Here is a 17,149-nt window from a genome sequence, read left to right on the forward strand (position 1 = left end):
ACAATATGAAATAAGCCATTGACGAACTATTTCTAACCTAAACACCTGAGAAAAGTATTAACAGATTTAATCGAGTTTTTGCTTCTCTCGTCTATTGGCTTTACCTAACAATTTAATATTTAGCGAGAAAATAGCTTAAAGAACTGCTCAGATTTAAATACCACCACTGCTAGTGCTGGGAAGTACCCGCAGCCCGCATACGTTTTGCAGCACTTCAACGCCTGGTGTTGTAATTTTTCTTGTCGCAAGGTGAAAACGATTTAAACGGTTTTCGGTAGTGAAAAGTGCAGCAAATTGCACGAATTGTACACCAAAGTGTAGATGAAAGTGGCGTTTATTCGTTTTCGATGCGGCAGTAGACAAAAAACGGCTCACAGTGCATGAAAAACGTGCTTGAAAATTTGACTTTGTGTGTAGCCACACGCACTCCAACACACACAAAAGCACACACACACAGCAGAGGGAGATAAACGCAGCGATGGCCTCGCAGTCGTACTCGCACTCGCACATATAAAAAGCTCGCTTGTATATTGGAAGAAGGAGCGCACAAAGCGGAAGACGAGAGGAAAGATTTCTGTGTCATTGAACGAGAAAAAGAAAAAGAGAAGAGAGTCAGGAGCTCCTGGTCCTCCTCCATATCCACTGCCTCTTCATCTTCAAGCGGCCGCAGGTGCACCACGCTCTTTCCATTTCCAAGGATACGCTCTCAGGCGCTCGCTCTCTCTCCTCGATCGATACTGGTAATTAGCTGGCGTCCTCTCTTCGTGGAAGTGTCATTCCATTCCATGGACGAAACGAAAACGAAATCGATGGCAATGGCTGGCGAACAAAAGCGGAAATATGTGCATTTTTAAATTGTGTGTGTCTGTAATTATGTGAATAATAAGCAGCAGAAAAAATCGTACAATAAGTGGCAAGATCAGCGACATTTACGCACACACACGCGCGCGTGCACACTGGAAAAAAGGTTGGCTGCGATTGTTGTTGCTGCAAAGTGAGATATTGGAATAAATCATAATGCATTTACGCACCGTGTGCTCCTCTTTTTTCGACTGTCTGTGTGTGCATGTGGGTGTAGTGTGTGCGTGGTGTGTGTAACCTTTGGCAAAGGAAAAATCAATAGCAACAGACGTAGACATTTGTTTGCCGCTGTTTATGTGCAGCCGTCGCATTGTCCTTCGCCCCCCAAAACAAAGAGCCACCCTTGCAGAGATGGCCAAATCCCAAAAAAGAAGCCAGCAAATATTGGTCTACAGACAGACTATAAATAAAAGCAAAAGTTATCGCAAAAGGCAAGCAGCAAAAGGCAAACCAGAGGAACGGCCAATAACTCGTCAGCAGGCTGGGTCTGGGTCGTTGCCTCTTTTTTCCGATTCTGATTCCGTTTCTTCCTGCTGCTCTGGCTCCCCGAGCGAAAAAAGCTGCTCCAGAAGTTGTCTCACTCATCTGCGGCCGGCATTCCAATCCGCCATTTCCACTGCCCACCACTCACACCTGGAAGTTAAAAGCCTCTCCTCCCTTCCAAGCAGGACCTTCTAATCAGTTGCATGTTGGTCCATTCTTGATAATTAGACAATAATTTTAATATCAATGGACTTAAATATTAGACGTGGGCTTACTAAATCAATAGAATCGATTTAAAAAGTGACCCCCACTGATTTCGAAAATGAGGAATAGACTTTTAGGTGACTGTTGAGGTTGAGTCAGCTTTGTTTGAGTCGATATTCCTGTAACCTCACTTTTTAAAATCACCTTTGAGATTCTCAATAATTAACAATGAATAATATGATTTAATGTACTTATTTGGTAGCTTTCTAAGAAACGAAATAATTACTGGTAATCCAAAATCATTATAATCACCATCTGAGAAATGTGGTCTTATTTTCAGCAGCCTTTGTTGAAACGATTTTCATTTTCTCATGCTTTTATCTTGGTGGCTTTTAAAGAAATTAGTCACTTCAAAGAAACTTGCATCGAAAGTTTTGTACTAATTCTTTGTTGCTTCACCCGATAGTAAAACATATTTGTAGTTCTAATTGTGCAAGATTTTCTTAAAGTGTGATTGACTGATAAAAGTTAGGATTTATGATGTTTGTAGAGTTCCTCCTGGCTTTCAATCTAAATCGCCTCCCCTAAAATTAAAGGAGTAGGGTTTATTGTTAAAAAATAAACTTCAAAAGTTGGATTGATTTCGTAAAACCGCGTTTGTTAAGATTACGCTGCACGCATTCCGCGGATACTCGATCACTTGGATTGCCGGACGGCACATTCTTCGCATATCGGGTAGCGTTTCACCGAAGACGCTGATATCGGAGCGCAGAATGTGCCCAGGGACTGGTACAGAGACTTCGGGCACCAACATTCTGACATTCTTTATGTTCTCCATTGCAGCTCACCCGCGTCGAATCAGAGGATTGAGCAAGATGGACGCCAAGCCAAGGAGATACGTGGTTTTATGACTCTAAAGGGCATCCAAGCCAGTCATCCGTCGCACTAGAAAGCTAGAAACCAGGCTCCCAGAGCGCAGGAGCAGCCAGTGAGCAGGAGTAGGCAGGAGCCACACATAGAACAATCTAAAATTGTCATCATGGTTGACAACAGTGTCCAATGCCCCGTGTGCACATTGTACCTGCATGCGGGAATGAATCTCTCCGATCACTTGGAGACCCATCCCAAGGAGCAGGTGATCAAGGCGCTGGTGCAGATGACGATCGTTGGAAATGGTGGCAACAGTATGGGCAGTGTTCTCGCTGCCGCCATGTTGACAGGAGGAACTGGAGGTGGATCCAGCGGAGGCGAAGCCAGTGCTGATGAGAAACCGGCAGTCTTATCACCACCTTCTGGCGTCGATGTCAAACCAGTCGTGGTCAATACCATATCAGCTGCAACAGCGCCTGTGCCGCCACCAGCACCACCACCACTATCCTCCTCTTTCGTGGCGGCCTGCTCCAGCGGAGCCGCCTCTTCCACAACCAGCTCCACACCCACCTCCAACTCCGCAAGCAACAGCAGCAGCAAACCGAGCAATCCACCGATAAAAGCACTGAAATGCGCACCGCCCACGACTGAGGTGCGAGCTAGCACATCCGCACATCCCACCACGAGTAGCGTGTCCACTTTGTACCAGCCAGCGCAGGTCACTCCGGATTATCGCTTCAACCAGCAGCAGCCGTCACAGACGACGGGCTTTGGGCGTGGTGTCACCGCCTCAACAGCCGCGCTGGTTATTCCGCAGGTGCCTCAGCAGCACTTCCTCGCCAGCCATCAACAGCAGGCTCACTTTTCACATCAGCAGCCCCCGCAGCAACAGCATCAGCAGCAGCAGCATCAGCCTGCTCTGAAGTTCAGCTACGCCACAGCTTTGCCCCCACCTCCGCCGTTGCAGGTGAGTTGCAAAGCTTTTTTATGTGGTCAAAAAGGGTGCATCCAAGATTACAAGTTCCACGTTTGCATTCAATTTCTTGTGACAAGAAAAACAATTGTACTTACGAAAAGTATAGGCAAACATAATATATATATCTCGGCAATGTACCCTTTATGATTGGACATTGATTTTTCCACATTATTTTAGAATTGAATTCCGTTCCTAAACAAGCCGAATCTTTTTACAGCTATTTACGCAGCAACAGCAGACGGTTGCTCCACCGCAGACCCAGCAGCAATCGCACCAGAAACCACCTCCCGCCTATGGAGCCGCCATTAGTCAAATACGATCTCAGCACAACCAAAACAAACAGCAGCCACAGGCCCAAAGCGTGGCCATGCAACACAACCTAGCCCTGGCACCACCGACGACAGCAGCGGCTTCATCTTCACATGCAACTGCAGCTGTCAAGCAGCCGAGTAAGCCGCAAACGGAAGTATTTCTGAATCCCCCACCACCGCCGCCGGCACAGCAACAGGTGCAGATCCACAATTTAGTGCAAAATCAGGGTCAGCACCATCAGCTTCCTCAGTCGCAGCCGAGCCAACAGAGTCATCAACAGCCACCGAACTTGCAGACCTACGGATTAGGGGTCAGCAGTAGCTGTAGTTCCTCCAACAACCCCTCGACCTCGGGATCTGGTCTTCGTGCGAATCGTCAGACAAACTCTCCGTTTGGAGCACTGCTTAATGCTGCAGCGGCTGTGGCCTGCGCTTCGCCAGCCTGTTCCACCACCTCGTCTTCGGTATTGCGGTATGCGGAATCACCGGTGGCACACTACCTTGAGCGGGACAATGGTGACTTCATTGTCCAGGAGACGCCGAAGCATATAGTTGAATGTGTGGAAAAAGAAGACGGCGAGTTCTCCGTGATCGAGCGCATTTATCAATCCCCGCCGAGTGTTCTGCACATACACGATGATGATGAGGATGACGAGGATGAAGAGGAGGAAGACGAGCATGAAGCGCCACCCGAGGAAGAGGACGGGGACGATGAGCGGGAGGAAAACAGTCACAGCCGTAATATGAGCAAGACAACGAAAAAGGCCCGTAAGACAAAGCCGAAGCGAGGCTCCAAACGCACGTCGGACGAGGAGGAGTTCATGAGCCTTAGCAGCGGATGTGAGAGTGAGATGGAAAAAGAGCGTAAGCAGGAGCTGCCAAATGCCGCGGCATCACTACCACCTCCATTGTGCACGGCTCCTTCTACGAGTGCTGCTGGAGCTTCTACCTCCAATCTGGCGGACAATCATTCCAATTCCGCGTCCAACTCCGCCTCCAATTCTAACTCCACCGCCACTACAAAGTCAAAAAAGAATCGAATTACTGTACTCAGCGATGTTCCGCTTAATATGAATGAGTACCTCGATTTGATGGGCAACATTGTCGCCTCCAGTCGTATTGGGGCAAGTCGACCGTTTGCCGCTGTGGCCCCTATACCACTCGTCAAGGTGGAGAAGGAAGAGCCCTTGGATGATTACGACAACGTGGCATTGGCCGCTAATGCCGATCTGGAGCAAAAGCCCAGTCTTGAGCACGGCACTACTAGCGTCATTCGAATGGCAAGCACGGCTGCAGCAACTAGTTCTGCAACGGCTACCGAAGTGTCTCCCGAGGATCTCACACAGCCGCCGCCCATGAAAGTCGAGGTCGAGCCCACCACCACATTGTTACCGCAGCGCTTCTCAACTCCCGCCCAGCATCGTGGGCCTAAGAAATTAGTCATCAAACCAAAACAAACAGCACCAGCGTCTGCGACGACAACAAAAAAGACTGACACCCCATCTTCCCCCAGCAACAACACATCCATATCAAGAGATCTGGTGCAGGTAAAGAGTGAGACCGTGGAGGCGCCAGCGCCGAGCTGTAGCAGTAGCATTCTGGAGAAGCACCTAACCACCAGCCGCAAACTGTTGCATCATCACTCGGCGGTGAACGATGACGATGCCCGGGTGCTATTGGAGTTTGCGAACTCGAAGCAGCCGCCGCCACTGGCCGCATCCAGTACCACTTTCGTGGTAAATGCCAGTGCAGGTTTTCCCTCGGCGGGATCAGTTTTCGCCAGCAGCAGCAGCAGCTGTTCCAAAGCCCCGGCCAAGCCAGGCGAGGAGTACATCCTGCCGGACAACAACATGGACGTGGATGAGATTGTGATATCCTCATCGTCTTCCTACACCTCCTCAGCAGCCCAGGTGCAGAACACGTTACAGCCGCCGGACTTTAACTTTCTGTACCACCAGGCCACTACCACGGCCGCTACGGCCACATACTTCAATCCTTTCTCCAGGCAGCAGCATCATCATCAGCAGCAGCACGGGGTCAGCGATGCCACCAATGCGGCCACTTTGGCTTCGTCGTCCAGCAATTCAATGGACCACGACTCGATGAATGCTACATTCCGGGTGGCCAAGACCCAATCGCTGCAGTCATGGTACCAGCAAGAGCCGGAGCACGATCCACAGAATCAGGGCGGTGCGGAATCGGGAACAGCCACTCCCTCCAATCAGAGCCAGGATGTGGTCAGCCACCAGCCCACTAACTTTAACGCTGCTCTAGCGGCCGTCGATTGCTGTAGCGTTGCTTTGGACGAGGATGCTAAATACCTTGACCTGGACGCCTGCAAGCGGGAGCAGCTGAGCAGCAGTAGCAACTTGCCCTCCGCTTCCGCGTCCACAACGTCGTCGTCGTTTGCTGGTGCTGGCACGGAAAGCAGTTTGGTGGGTGGCCTGAATATTCGCACCGATGAGAAAATGCCCGCTAAGGGTGAAATCTCCGAACAGGAAAGCAACTGCGACATCGAGAACTCCTGGAGTGAGTCGGTAAGTTAAATTTCATTTCGGTTTTATCCAAAACTAAGTACAATTTGAATTTCTTACAGGTTTATGGGGACATTTCGCAGCGGTATTTCAGAAACCAGTTTTCTGGCGGTTACAACCCTGACTGGCGACAGGACTATTATCCGGCTCAGGATCTCAGCGCGCAGCAGAGGGAGCAAAAACGGTAAGCATGGGAATTTTAATCTTTGAAGACATGGTATAAAGGTTCATCCATCTCTTAAACTCCAACAGTTTTGACTTTAATGCTGTGGATGATGAGGCTTCATCTAGCTCGAGAAGGAGTCATCAGGAAGATGTCCTCCCGACAGCGGCCACCTCCTCTGCATGTACGTCAACGGCTATGCTGGCGGGTCCACCAATAGCTTCGACATCACGGGCTGCTGCTGAGGCGGCAGCGGAGGCGGCTGCTCTTGCCCAGCGGAAACCGCAGCGCCGCAAGCTCTACAAGTGTCCTCACTGCGAGGCGATTTTCGAAAAGCTTAAAGAACGCAATGCGCACATGATTGGCGAGCACAACTACGTGCGGCAAAATCGGCGTCTAATTTGCACTCAGCCGCAAATCAATACTTCAATGTTACCGCCACAGCAGCAGATGATACTGCAGGCTGGTGAGGTTGAGGATTCCAAAGATGGCATTGTGAAGATAAAACAGGAGCAGTGCCAGGAAAAGCAGGATGTTGAACAAATGCGCGACCATTCCGAACTTTTGGCTGATGTCAAGGACTCCGAGCTGATGGGCATCGGCGGTGATGGTGACTGTGATGTGGATGATGACATTAAGCCACCCAACCAGCTAGATGAAAAGCCAACGCTGCCGCCATTAGCCATGACGACGCCAGCAGCTAAATTAGCAGCTTTGTATCGAATGCTCATCGCCTACAACGAATCCAAGCTCGGACAGGAGCGCAACAACCTAAGTGAGCTGGAGCAGAAGGCTATGGAAAAATCCATATTTCTCTGTTATGTCTGTCGTACCGATTTCCCGTCCGTAAAGCTCTATGACGCCCATCTGACCGAGCATCCCGCTGAATGCTTCACTTGCGGCAAGAAGTTCTACCGCTGGAAGAACTTCTCCTTGCACTTAAAGCGGCACTTGGGCTGGAAGGAGTTTGGATGCTACGTCTGCGACAAGAAGTTTGTTGTGCGCAGCGCCTTGGTCGAACACATGCGGATGCACACGGGGCAAACGCCTCTCAAGTGCAAGATATGCGGTAATTCAAATACTATTATTAGTCCTTACCATGGGTCGATAAGTGTTAATGTAATTGATCAAGGTTATCATTTTGATGTAGTAGGAATACTTATCTGCCCAGCATACTCAAGCTTTTATATTTTCCTAACTAACTCCTTTTTTACACACAACAGGCAAAAAGTTCAAGCGATACTCGAATCTGACGCAACACCGCAAGCGCCACACGAAAATGATGGTGCGCAAAAAGGAATACGTGTGCCACTGCGGTGAAGTCTTGCCCTCGAAGGCCCGCTTCCTGTGGCACAAGGAAACGCACGACCTGAAGCCGAAGTGCTGTCCGTACTGCTGCGATCGGTTTGTGCACGCCAACTCGCTACGTCGTCACATACGGCTGGCCCACTCTGATAAGTTTGACTACGCCGAACCTATGGAATGCCCTATGTGTAAGCAGATCTTCGCAAAGACGTCCATCAAGGCGCATATGGCGACGCATTCAACGGAGCCTCAATACGATTGCGCAATTTGTAGCAAGAGCTTCTCCACCAAATGGAATCTCAAGATCCACTCGTGGGTACACGCCAACCGGACGGCGAAGCCCTTTAAGTGCGAATACTGCCCAAAGGCGTTCGTGCGAGAGCTGGACTTCAAGAACCACATCAACGCGCACAAGCAGATCAAGCCGTACACGTGCGAGTACTGCGGCTGCAAGTTCATCCGCAAGTACAACTACATGCGACACCGGCGCGAACATCACGGCACGAAGAAGTTTACCTGCGACCAGTGCGATAAGTCCTTCCATCGACATTACTATCTGATAGAGCACCGGCGAATGCACACCGGAGAGCGTCCGTTCACGTGCACCATCTGCGGAAAGAGCTCCACAACCAAGACCAACCACAACAAGCATCTGAAGATCCACCATTCGCGCGATCCGTTCACGGTGGAGGCCTAAGAGTGTTCGGTTCCAATGGGCTTCGTAATCGAACTAAAGTTTAATCAAAGACATTAGAATAACAAGATGCGTAACGCCATACGAATTTTTTGCACACGATTTTTTTGTGCTGGCTCTAGAGCTGGCTCCAGGCTCTCTCGAAATTTTCAAAAGCCAGAGAGCGGAGAGCTCTAGAGCCAGCAGCTCTCTTGTACGCATACAGCGACAGCTGACACACGTATGCACATGCATTGTAAAAATGAGAAAATATGCCCTTCATTTTAGAAGTTTTTAGACTTTAAATCTATATTATTTTTTATAAAATGCATAGTGCAAAACCAATGTATGGCCGTTACGCATCTTGTTATTTTAATGTCTTTGCTTTAATATAATCATTACCTAGGTAGTTGTTCATGACTCTTCTATGTGTGTACTGTGTGTGTCTGTGGTTAAAACAACAAAACAAAACAACAAATTAGTATTACTTATCGAACTATATATTTAGTTAACATATGCGATTGCCAACTCTTGTTGAATAAGCAAACAAGAAACAATTATCACAATAATTACATTTTACTAATCTTACATTTTGGATGTGGTTTAAGAACGTAGCTAAATGTGAAAATGTTCCCCATTCTCTTCCTCTGGATTCGAATTACAATTCGCGTCAACCGCTTTAATCCCGTTTAGGTTTTAGATTTTAACCCACTTTAGTAAAATGTTATACCTAGTTCAGTGCAATATACATCGATTAAAAACTATATGCCGCGATACTTTTCATTTCTGTAGTTTAGTTCGCATTAAGTTTATTCATTTACTTATCCATGCCTAGAAGAGCATACTAGTTAATTTAAGTTAGCCAAAATTGGTCTTGAAACTTTCGAGTTTTTCCAGAACTTAAGCACATTCTAAGCGAAGAACACAGAAAACGAACACCCATCTAACAACTTGTTATATAATTTGTATTTTTCTAATTAAAGAGAAAACTCTGCCAGCAATCGAACGTAAGCGAACACAACTGTCATATTGGATAACAAATTTCGATGTACGTAGCATATTTTTGATTTATAGTAGTTGCAACTTTTCTAGGCTATTTTAAAGGATTGTTTTAATGGTTTATTGCAGCATTAGTTAAAATTTGTAGCTCTAAGTGAACCCAACATTAAGTATAAATAAAATTTCACAATACATGCATACATGCATCATAATAATACGAAAACAAACAAATGAAAACAAAACAATTTTAAAATATTTACAACTTACGATAAAGATTTCAATGAGAACTAATGGAAAGAATCCCATTCTATGAAGAAAATAAATTCAATTTATGGATAATTACAAAACAATCAGCATCATTTATTGATTCTATTGCGGGACAGGTGGGAGACGACTGACACAACTAATAAAAGAACAATTCAGTTCAAACTTCGAAAACTTTATCAGAGCTTGAGGATATAGAAACCAGCAAAAGGAATCGGTTAAAAAAATATTATCTAAAGTGAGAAGTCCAGGTTCAGAACAAATAAAAATAATCAGACTTCAATTAAATTAAAATCATCGGTTGCCTGGCTTGAAATTAAATTTTATTAAAAATATTTCCACATTTTAATGGTAACAGAAACTTAAAATAACAAGTAATACTGTCATACATATTCATTTATGTAGCGTAGATATAGACAAATTAATAAAATGAAACTGTAAATGTTCACATACTGTGTGACTTTAGCCTTTAGACTTTAGGTTTTTTTGAGGAACATCCAGTTTTCACACAAAGATTGGTACACGAGCTTCCTTTTGTGCCTGCTCTCGAATAGCTCCACGCGGATGAGAGACTCGCTATTAGAGCGGTCAGCATTGTAGTCGTGATAGTTGAGAGGATAGTGTACCCGGGCGAAAAGCAGCGGATGTCTGCAGAGGCAGGCCTGCAGTGCTTGGCGCACTGATTTGTCCTCAAAATTCTTGTTTTTCTTAACGCCGTGCAATTTGACGCGAAAAGACCGCAACGGAAACATAAACAACTGACTGGGCATTGCTTTTAGGTGGTTGTACGAAACGTTTTCGGTGTCATGGAAATCAATGTAGAATACTGTGGCTTGCTCACTGGTTGGAGTTACAATTGGAGGAATCTCCTTGATAATAGCCCTGTACCACTGTTTATCCCTCGAATAGCGGGCCAGACACAAGTCGCCCACCTTAGGCTTCTTCAGTGGTTCCGCGTCCTTGATCAAAGTGCTCGTCTCTTGTATCAGGCTGATCTCGTACTTGGTAAACTCCGAAAGACATGGAGCGATCTGCAACTCCGTGGCTGATAAAACGTTGTCTACGGTGCACTGGAACTGTTTTATTCCATTGGGAAGGCTCAGAGTCTTGAAGCTTCCACTGCCGTCGAAGAAAGACCTCACCGACGAGGTGTCAAGAGGTGAAAAGGTCATGTTCTTCTTAATTTCCTTAAAAAATGTAATCATAATTTTGAAAATGTAATATATTTATTTTAAAATAGTATTTTTAGCATTCACCTTTTGACGTATATCAACGCGGCGCTTCAACTGATCGGCGGCGAAAGAATTTAGCTGTTCCAACTGACTGCCATCGTTGTTTGCAAAGACTTCCATATCCATATTATCAGAGAAATTCGAGTGCGACTCATCTTCTGATTCATCAAGTCCAGACTGTTCGGTGGATGTTTCAACAGCGTTTTTACCAAAGTGGCCGAGATAAAAACTATTGTTGAGGGACATTTTCTGTGCGGCTTGCTGGCAATCAAAATCCTGATCACCTAAAAAGGCTTCTACCTCCCTATGATCTACCAATAATTTTTTCTTTGTGGGCGGTTGCTGAACCGATGAAATGCTTTCCTGCTTACGCTGGGTGCGCGGCGCTTCTTCGTCTGATAGTTCTTCCCCTCCGGAGGCCAGGTTGTCAAGTTCGTCAAATACTTTAAACTCCTGAAGTGCTTTTTGGGAAGGTAAATACATGGTTTTTTTTTTGATTGGATGCTTTTCAATTGGTACAGACATGCCGCAGTCTATCATCATGGTGCCAATGTCAACATTTCCAACCTTGATCTGGCATGTGGGCAGCTTGTTCAAACCCACTATTTGAGCATCCACAATACGGACACTGCTCATCTTCATGACCAACTTTCGGTGGATCGTATCCATTTCCTTAATAGAATACTTTCCCTGTTTTGATCGCACTTCGTGAATTTCCACCGGAAAGCACATTGCATTTAGGTCCGGGAACGGAGCATATGGAAGCAGCTCATCAGCCTTGACCAGCTCCAAGTTGCCGTAATCCACGTAGTAGACTGTGTACTCATCGTCATTGTTTTTCAGGCGCTGCACTATTCCGCGGTAGATCAGGTTGTCCATGTGATAAGAGACCACCACCGCTTGTCCCACTTTGTAGGTATAGGAGGTAGATCGCTCCTGTTGCTTTTCCATTAGTGGCTTGTATTCCTGTACCAGCAGGTTGCGCATATGCTCGATGTAGGGCTTATCGCTAGCCAAAGTCAAGTAGATGCAGCATTCGTAGGTCACATTGGTAGCGATAGCCGTGAAAATGGCCTTATCGCACTTACGTCGTGTAATCCAACCGGCGGGTGGTGTTGTTTCACCAGTTGTATTCTGGGTTTTTCCTAAATCTTCAAGCAGTGATAGTGGAGGCATGTCCTCGTTGTGCTCGAAGCCGACTCTCCCCCCCGGCAAATCAATGGGGCTTAGGGTTTTTGTCTTAGCAATTCTATCAACTTTGTCAATAAATGATTCCCAGACTTTAAAGTCGATGGATTTTCTGTGATCAGATTCTGCGGAGCTAACGCTTACGTTTTCCGGCATCGATTGCTGGTCTTCATTATCGAAATTGACATCCTTCTGTGCCATTCCCGCCATCAGGAGAACCTTGTTAATATTAACGTACTTTATACAAGCGGGCGAAAACGCTCCACTGACTATGGAGAGGGAGCCCCATAGAACAACGCTCAAAGAGTTTTCTGTATGTCCTAGTCCCGTTACGTGGATATCGTCATATGCCTGCAACTGATCCATAAAGAATTCAATGGCGTCATTGGACCATTCATCACCAATAGCCCGAATTCCGTGTAAATGACAGCGCTTTGCGCTGCTTGAAATGCGCATGTCCGCCTCATCGATATTGGCAAGAGAAGAACTGGGCACATCATCGATCAGCTCACCCAAGTCCCTCAACTGCACTTGGAAGCGGACCATTTGGCAAGTAATACCAGGTAGTATGACTTTTGTTATGATTCCACGATGCCATAAAACCTGCGAATCGCATTTGGCTTGAACCCGCGCATAACACATATCGCCCACTTGCCAATTGGTTCTGGGCACCATATTCTGGTACATTGCGGCAGCTGCTTCCTGCACCAACTTCTGCAAGGTATTGATTGCTTGCTGGAAATGGGGCAAGGTCACGTAAAACTCATCCGGCTTTCGAACGTGAAGAATATTGACAGTTGTTCGTTTGTTGCGCTCGGTATTATCGGACTTTTGGTAAGGTGCCAGTTTCACTGGCCGGTCCCTCTGTTGTGCCAGAAACTTGTGCGTTTCCTCATCAAGACGTATAGCTCGTGTGGACTCTGGTGGATTGATCATTCTACTGCTCTCTCCGCTTGAGATACAATGTCCTTGAGCCACTAGTTGTACTCCAACACTTGTGGTTATCGAGTTGGAGCGGACAAAATTTAATGCTACGTAGACCACATCCTCCGTCGAACGAATAACTTCCATATGAAGTTTTGGGTTCGAGGTCAGCTGCTTGAAGAAGGTTGTCGCTCCCGGAGTCCACATATAGGAATGCTCTGCACTGGTCTCCACATCCGCCAGGCAGCACTTAATAGCTAGACCTGTATCCCAAAAATTCGGAGGCAGCACAAACAATTGATCCCAGAAAACCTTCTGGCTGGGACCTTCGTCCACCAGGCGCACCAGAACATATCCTGAGAAAAGACATAACTTTATTAGTATAAGATACGGCAATTTTGAATAGTCTTGTCTTAATATTGCTGCCTTAACTCACCGTCGGGAAGAATCTGCTCAATGCTAGCACGTTTCCACTGTCCATCCGACTGCAGCACGCAACCGAGGCGAAGCCGACCAAGAAAGATATTTTGCAACTGACTAATGTTAATGCGATCCATAGCTCCCTGCAGGCTGACTTGCATCACACAGCGCTTTTCCTCGTAATCGTGGCGCATGACATAAAACTCCTGCGGGTCCTCCACGTGCAGCATCTGGATCATGTGGACGTCTCCGAATTGGAACGACATCCTGGGTATACGAAGCGTAGTAGGGGCAGGCTGCAGCCATTGAGAATCAATAGCTGACGCACGGTCGTCACGTGAGCGCGCTAGGCCAGAGTATAAAAAAGAATCGTGCACGGAGATGTTGGTGTTGTAGTTGCTGGTTATCAGGTCCACCTCATGCAGTTCATGGGTCAGAGCTTTCTTGACGATCACGTGCACGGGGTTGCTAAAACGAAAATAATGCGGAATTGTCGGATTTTTAGGAGGCTTAAAATAACTTACTTCTGCACTATCTGTTTAAGGAAGGCGCTGGCTTTAGTATCCCACTCGGTTCCTCCATGGTTAGGCATCAACTCCCTTAGGCTGCAGTGTACGACGGAGTACGGCAGGTGAGATAGACGTTCCGGCACCACACGGAAGCTGAAAGGAATTGCATTGCTGAAGAAAATTGACTTATTTACGAAGAATACTCACTCGCTACTATGAACATTAAAATAAACCCCCATATCCGGCAGAAACACTTTGAACAAATCTCGAGGGGTCAGCTTTTGGCTGACCATGGCGCGATAGAATCGGTCGTGATCCTTGTGGTGGATAATGTAGTGCTGACCCACCACGATATCCGGCGGAAAAGAGCAGCCATCCGAAAGTGTATGCGCAAATGTATCCAGCTCCTCTCGCAATCGCTGGGCAGCATGGATGCCTTGAACATAGAAATCCTCCGGGGATTGTACGGATCGCACCCTAACCAGTGCATCGGTCTTGAACCAATCGCTGCAGTCTTCAGCCGTTTTATTGGGCTTGGTGATGTCCATTGCCGAGAAGTTGTGGAGAAAATCTGGATCCTTCGCTGGAAATTCATCACTAATGGCGCCAGATGAATTTAGACTGCATTGGGCGGCCTCCATAGCATTTTTAGTCGGTTTCTTTTGGCTTTGTGACATTTGGTTGGTCTTTAGCTTCGACTTTTGGGTCAATATAAGATTGGGTGAAAGTGGTTGAAGGTTTTCCTTGCTACTGCTGGAGGACTCAAAAAATGTGTTTTCTTCTTTGGGTGACGATGAATAGCTACGACTACTCTCGAAGTCGGTCTTGAAACAAACGTGTATATTTGGGTCCACAAACTCGCACTTGAATATGTTGGACATGTCCATGAATCTACTACAGGTCACGCTACAAAATATAGACAAAATATTATTATGTTACAATAGAGAGAACAAATCGGTATAGTTTTTTTACCGGTAAGGGTTTTCCTCGATCTTGCTGACTTGCACACTTGTGGGAATCTTCTCGATATGTTCGCAAATGAGTTTGAGCAGCCAGTTCAGCGAGACATCGCTGGGAACGCCTACGTTGTTGTCGGACCCACTTTCCAAGGACTTTTTTAATCGCTTGGTTAAGAAAAGGTTGATTTTATTAAGGACTGGGACTAAACTAGTCGGTATTCAGACACCCACCTTGATGACAGTTTCGTAGCCACTCAGCTGGCCCATGGCTTCGTTGAGTTTCATTTGCGGTGGCAAACTGGACTCGCGCAGCTTCTCGATGACCTGCAGCTCGGCCACCTGGAGAAGGCCGTGCATGTGGGAAAATCGCTTGGAAATGCTCGACAGCGTTTCGGCGGCATAGTCGCTCAGTTTTTGTTTGGCCGCTCGAACCACCTGCGAATGCAAGAAGTGGCGGAAAATATCTGTGGTTAGCTGGATAAAGATAGCCATCCCGATTAATACGTTGCACATTCTAATGGCTCTGCGTTGCTGGCAGTTGCCACCTAACCCGACCTCACATATCCACCTCTCCAGGTGAATGGCCTCGGATGGTCTCGGATTTTAAATGTACAGTTCCCAATTAAAGACCGTCGGTGACCACTTCTCGGAGCAGCCAGTTGGACTTGGTTTCACATAACGCTTGCTTTCATTATCTTTAGATAAGTTTAAGTTTCAGGCAAATGCCTTATACACGTAATCAGAAATATATTTAGCTAATGAAACATTTTACTAGTACGCTGAAGAACTTTTAAGCCGGACCAGATACTAAGAAGGCATTTTAAATACTTTTTAAGTTATACTACAAAAATGTAGGGCTGATGATGACGCTGTTTCGGTTTTAAATATATAAAAAATACACACACAAGTTATAACATTTTTGTATAGTCTCCATCCATTAAGCCATTATTGCTGGTGGTTATTTCCTTTCTAAACGAAACGGGCAACATTGCACCTTTCGATGGTCTTAATCGAAATCATCTTCCTCACCGCTTGTCAAATGGCAATGATCAGTATCAAAGATTATGTTGCTCTTAGTTGGGGCTTTGAAAGTGATTGTAACAATCGCCGAAATAATGCTGCCCCAACTCGGATCGGATCCGATTGGATCGGGCTTATGACAGCTGATTTGTAGCAGATGACAGGCAAGTTCGCGCCAGCGGGCTGTTCTGCCATAAACGGGCATCCATCGAGCGATCCAATCGAAAGAGTTGGAGTTGTCGTGTGTGTAAATGAAACCATGTAGGAGCCCAAATCTGGCACATCATTAAAACGAAACTCGGATCGTTTTGCCATTCCCGCCGCTCGGGGCAATTTGAAATCAATTCAGCTGACCTTGTCAAGGGTTCGGCGTCGAATTTGAGATCCCAATATCACAGGCATACCATGTTTATTGTTTACCTTGTCTATCAAAAGTCCCCAGTTACCCAATTCATATTCCCATCCAGTCCTCGACAATTAATTTTACTTGATTTAACACAAAAAGACTTTTTAATAGACTGATGTTCGATGTTGAGAGAAAAAACAAAGAGCTTACTGCCAGCATCACGGGGCTTTACTGTTTACAAAAATCTTTACGTGCAACGTAATGTTCTATGCTGTGAAAATCATTTCGAGAATAACAACCTCCTATACCCTTGTAGAAAGTGTAAATTAAAAAAAGAAACTGATATACACCGGAATTGGAATGATTGAGTTTCAAGACTAATCAATAATCTTTTCCGTTATTTCTAATTCATTTTCCTTTGTTCCTTTGGCAGATTTTTATTACATGTAGTGTCAAAAAACTGTATTTAAGCACCTTAGAACCAAAAGCAACGGATACTCTTTTCTACTTAATCTTTTATTATTTCTACGCTATATAATATTGTGGACCGATACATATCGTTTCGAATTATATCACCTGTAGTAGAAAGAAATAAGGTTTTTTGTAAAGAATAGTTAGCGAAGAAACGGACGGGCAGTCATGGCTATATAAACTCGGCTATTGATAGTGATCAAAAACATAAATATTTAATTTGGTCGCAAATGTCTCCTTAACTCTATATCAAAAATACATTTGTACAAGCTGTGGACTACGTCAATTGGTTTTACTAGCACAATAATTCATCAAAAAATAGCTCAAATTGAATATTATAAATTCAATAAGAAACATTAAATTCGCATGTGTATTAGCACTGATGTTTATTAGTGTCCGATCGTAAATACACTGGTCGAATATCAATCACTCAAAAA

The 17,149-nt window shown here is 45.7% G+C and overlaps 2 protein-coding genes across 5 annotated transcripts in view; one reads left to right on the plus strand and one right to left on the minus strand.

Moving 5' to 3' along the window:
* Positions 1 to 48: 48 nt before the first annotated feature.
* Positions 49 to 8,566, plus strand: LOC122622545. Of its 4 annotated transcripts, none has more exons than XM_043801077.1 (6): positions 49 to 994; positions 2,392 to 3,385; positions 3,612 to 6,242; positions 6,302 to 6,423; positions 6,492 to 7,471; positions 7,626 to 8,566. In XM_043801077.1, exons 2-6 carry the CDS (start codon positions 2,588 to 2,590, stop codon positions 8,402 to 8,404), a joined length of 5,310 nt encoding a protein of 1,769 aa, XP_043657012.1. In that variant the 5' UTR covers positions 49 to 994; positions 2,392 to 2,587; the 3' UTR covers positions 8,405 to 8,566. The 4 variants fall into 4 exon arrangements, with proteins under 4 accessions (XP_043657012.1, XP_043657013.1, XP_043657014.1 ...); XM_043801078.1 differs by having other exon boundaries at positions 49 to 967; XM_043801079.1 differs by having other exon boundaries at positions 49 to 740.
* Positions 8,567 to 9,944: 1,378 nt separating this feature from the next.
* The window catches only part of LOC122622445, a 59,127-nt gene continuing 51,922 nt past the window's right edge, over positions 9,945 to 17,149 (minus strand). The window contains exons 4-10 of the mRNA XM_043800877.1: positions 15,107 to 15,310; positions 14,889 to 15,040; positions 14,124 to 14,822; positions 13,932 to 14,069; positions 13,424 to 13,875; positions 10,900 to 13,343; positions 9,945 to 10,830 (exon numbers count right to left, since the gene is read on the minus strand). Coding sequence (XP_043656812.1) covers positions 10,120 to 10,830; positions 10,900 to 13,343; positions 13,424 to 13,875; positions 13,932 to 14,069; positions 14,124 to 14,822; positions 14,889 to 15,040; positions 15,107 to 15,310 — 4,800 coding nt within the window. The 3' untranslated portion in view covers positions 9,945 to 10,119. The remainder of the gene's footprint in view (positions 10,831 to 10,899; positions 13,344 to 13,423; positions 13,876 to 13,931; positions 14,070 to 14,123; positions 14,823 to 14,888; positions 15,041 to 15,106; positions 15,311 to 17,149) is intronic.

This window comes from Drosophila teissieri, chromosome 3R (assembly GCF_016746235.2).
Source record: "Drosophila teissieri strain GT53w chromosome 3R, Prin_Dtei_1.1, whole genome shotgun sequence".
Lineage (NCBI taxonomy): Eukaryota > Metazoa > Arthropoda > Insecta > Diptera > Drosophilidae > Drosophila > Drosophila teissieri.

What these genes read in the sequence shown, in the direction of transcription:
- LOC122622545 (XM_043801077.1), top strand. Translation starts at nt 2,588, where the DNA reads ATGGTTGACAACAGTGTCCAATGCCCCGTGTGCACATTGTACCTGCAT. An exon ending in AGAACTCCTGGAGTGAGTCG is followed by an intron (nt 6,243 to 6,301) that starts GTAAGTTAAATT and finishes AATTTCTTACAG; the next exon opens with GTTTATGGGGACATTTCGCA. An exon ending in TCTCAAGTGCAAGATATGCG is followed by an intron (nt 7,472 to 7,625) that starts GTAATTCAAATA and finishes TACACACAACAG; the next exon opens with GCAAAAAGTTCAAGCGATAC.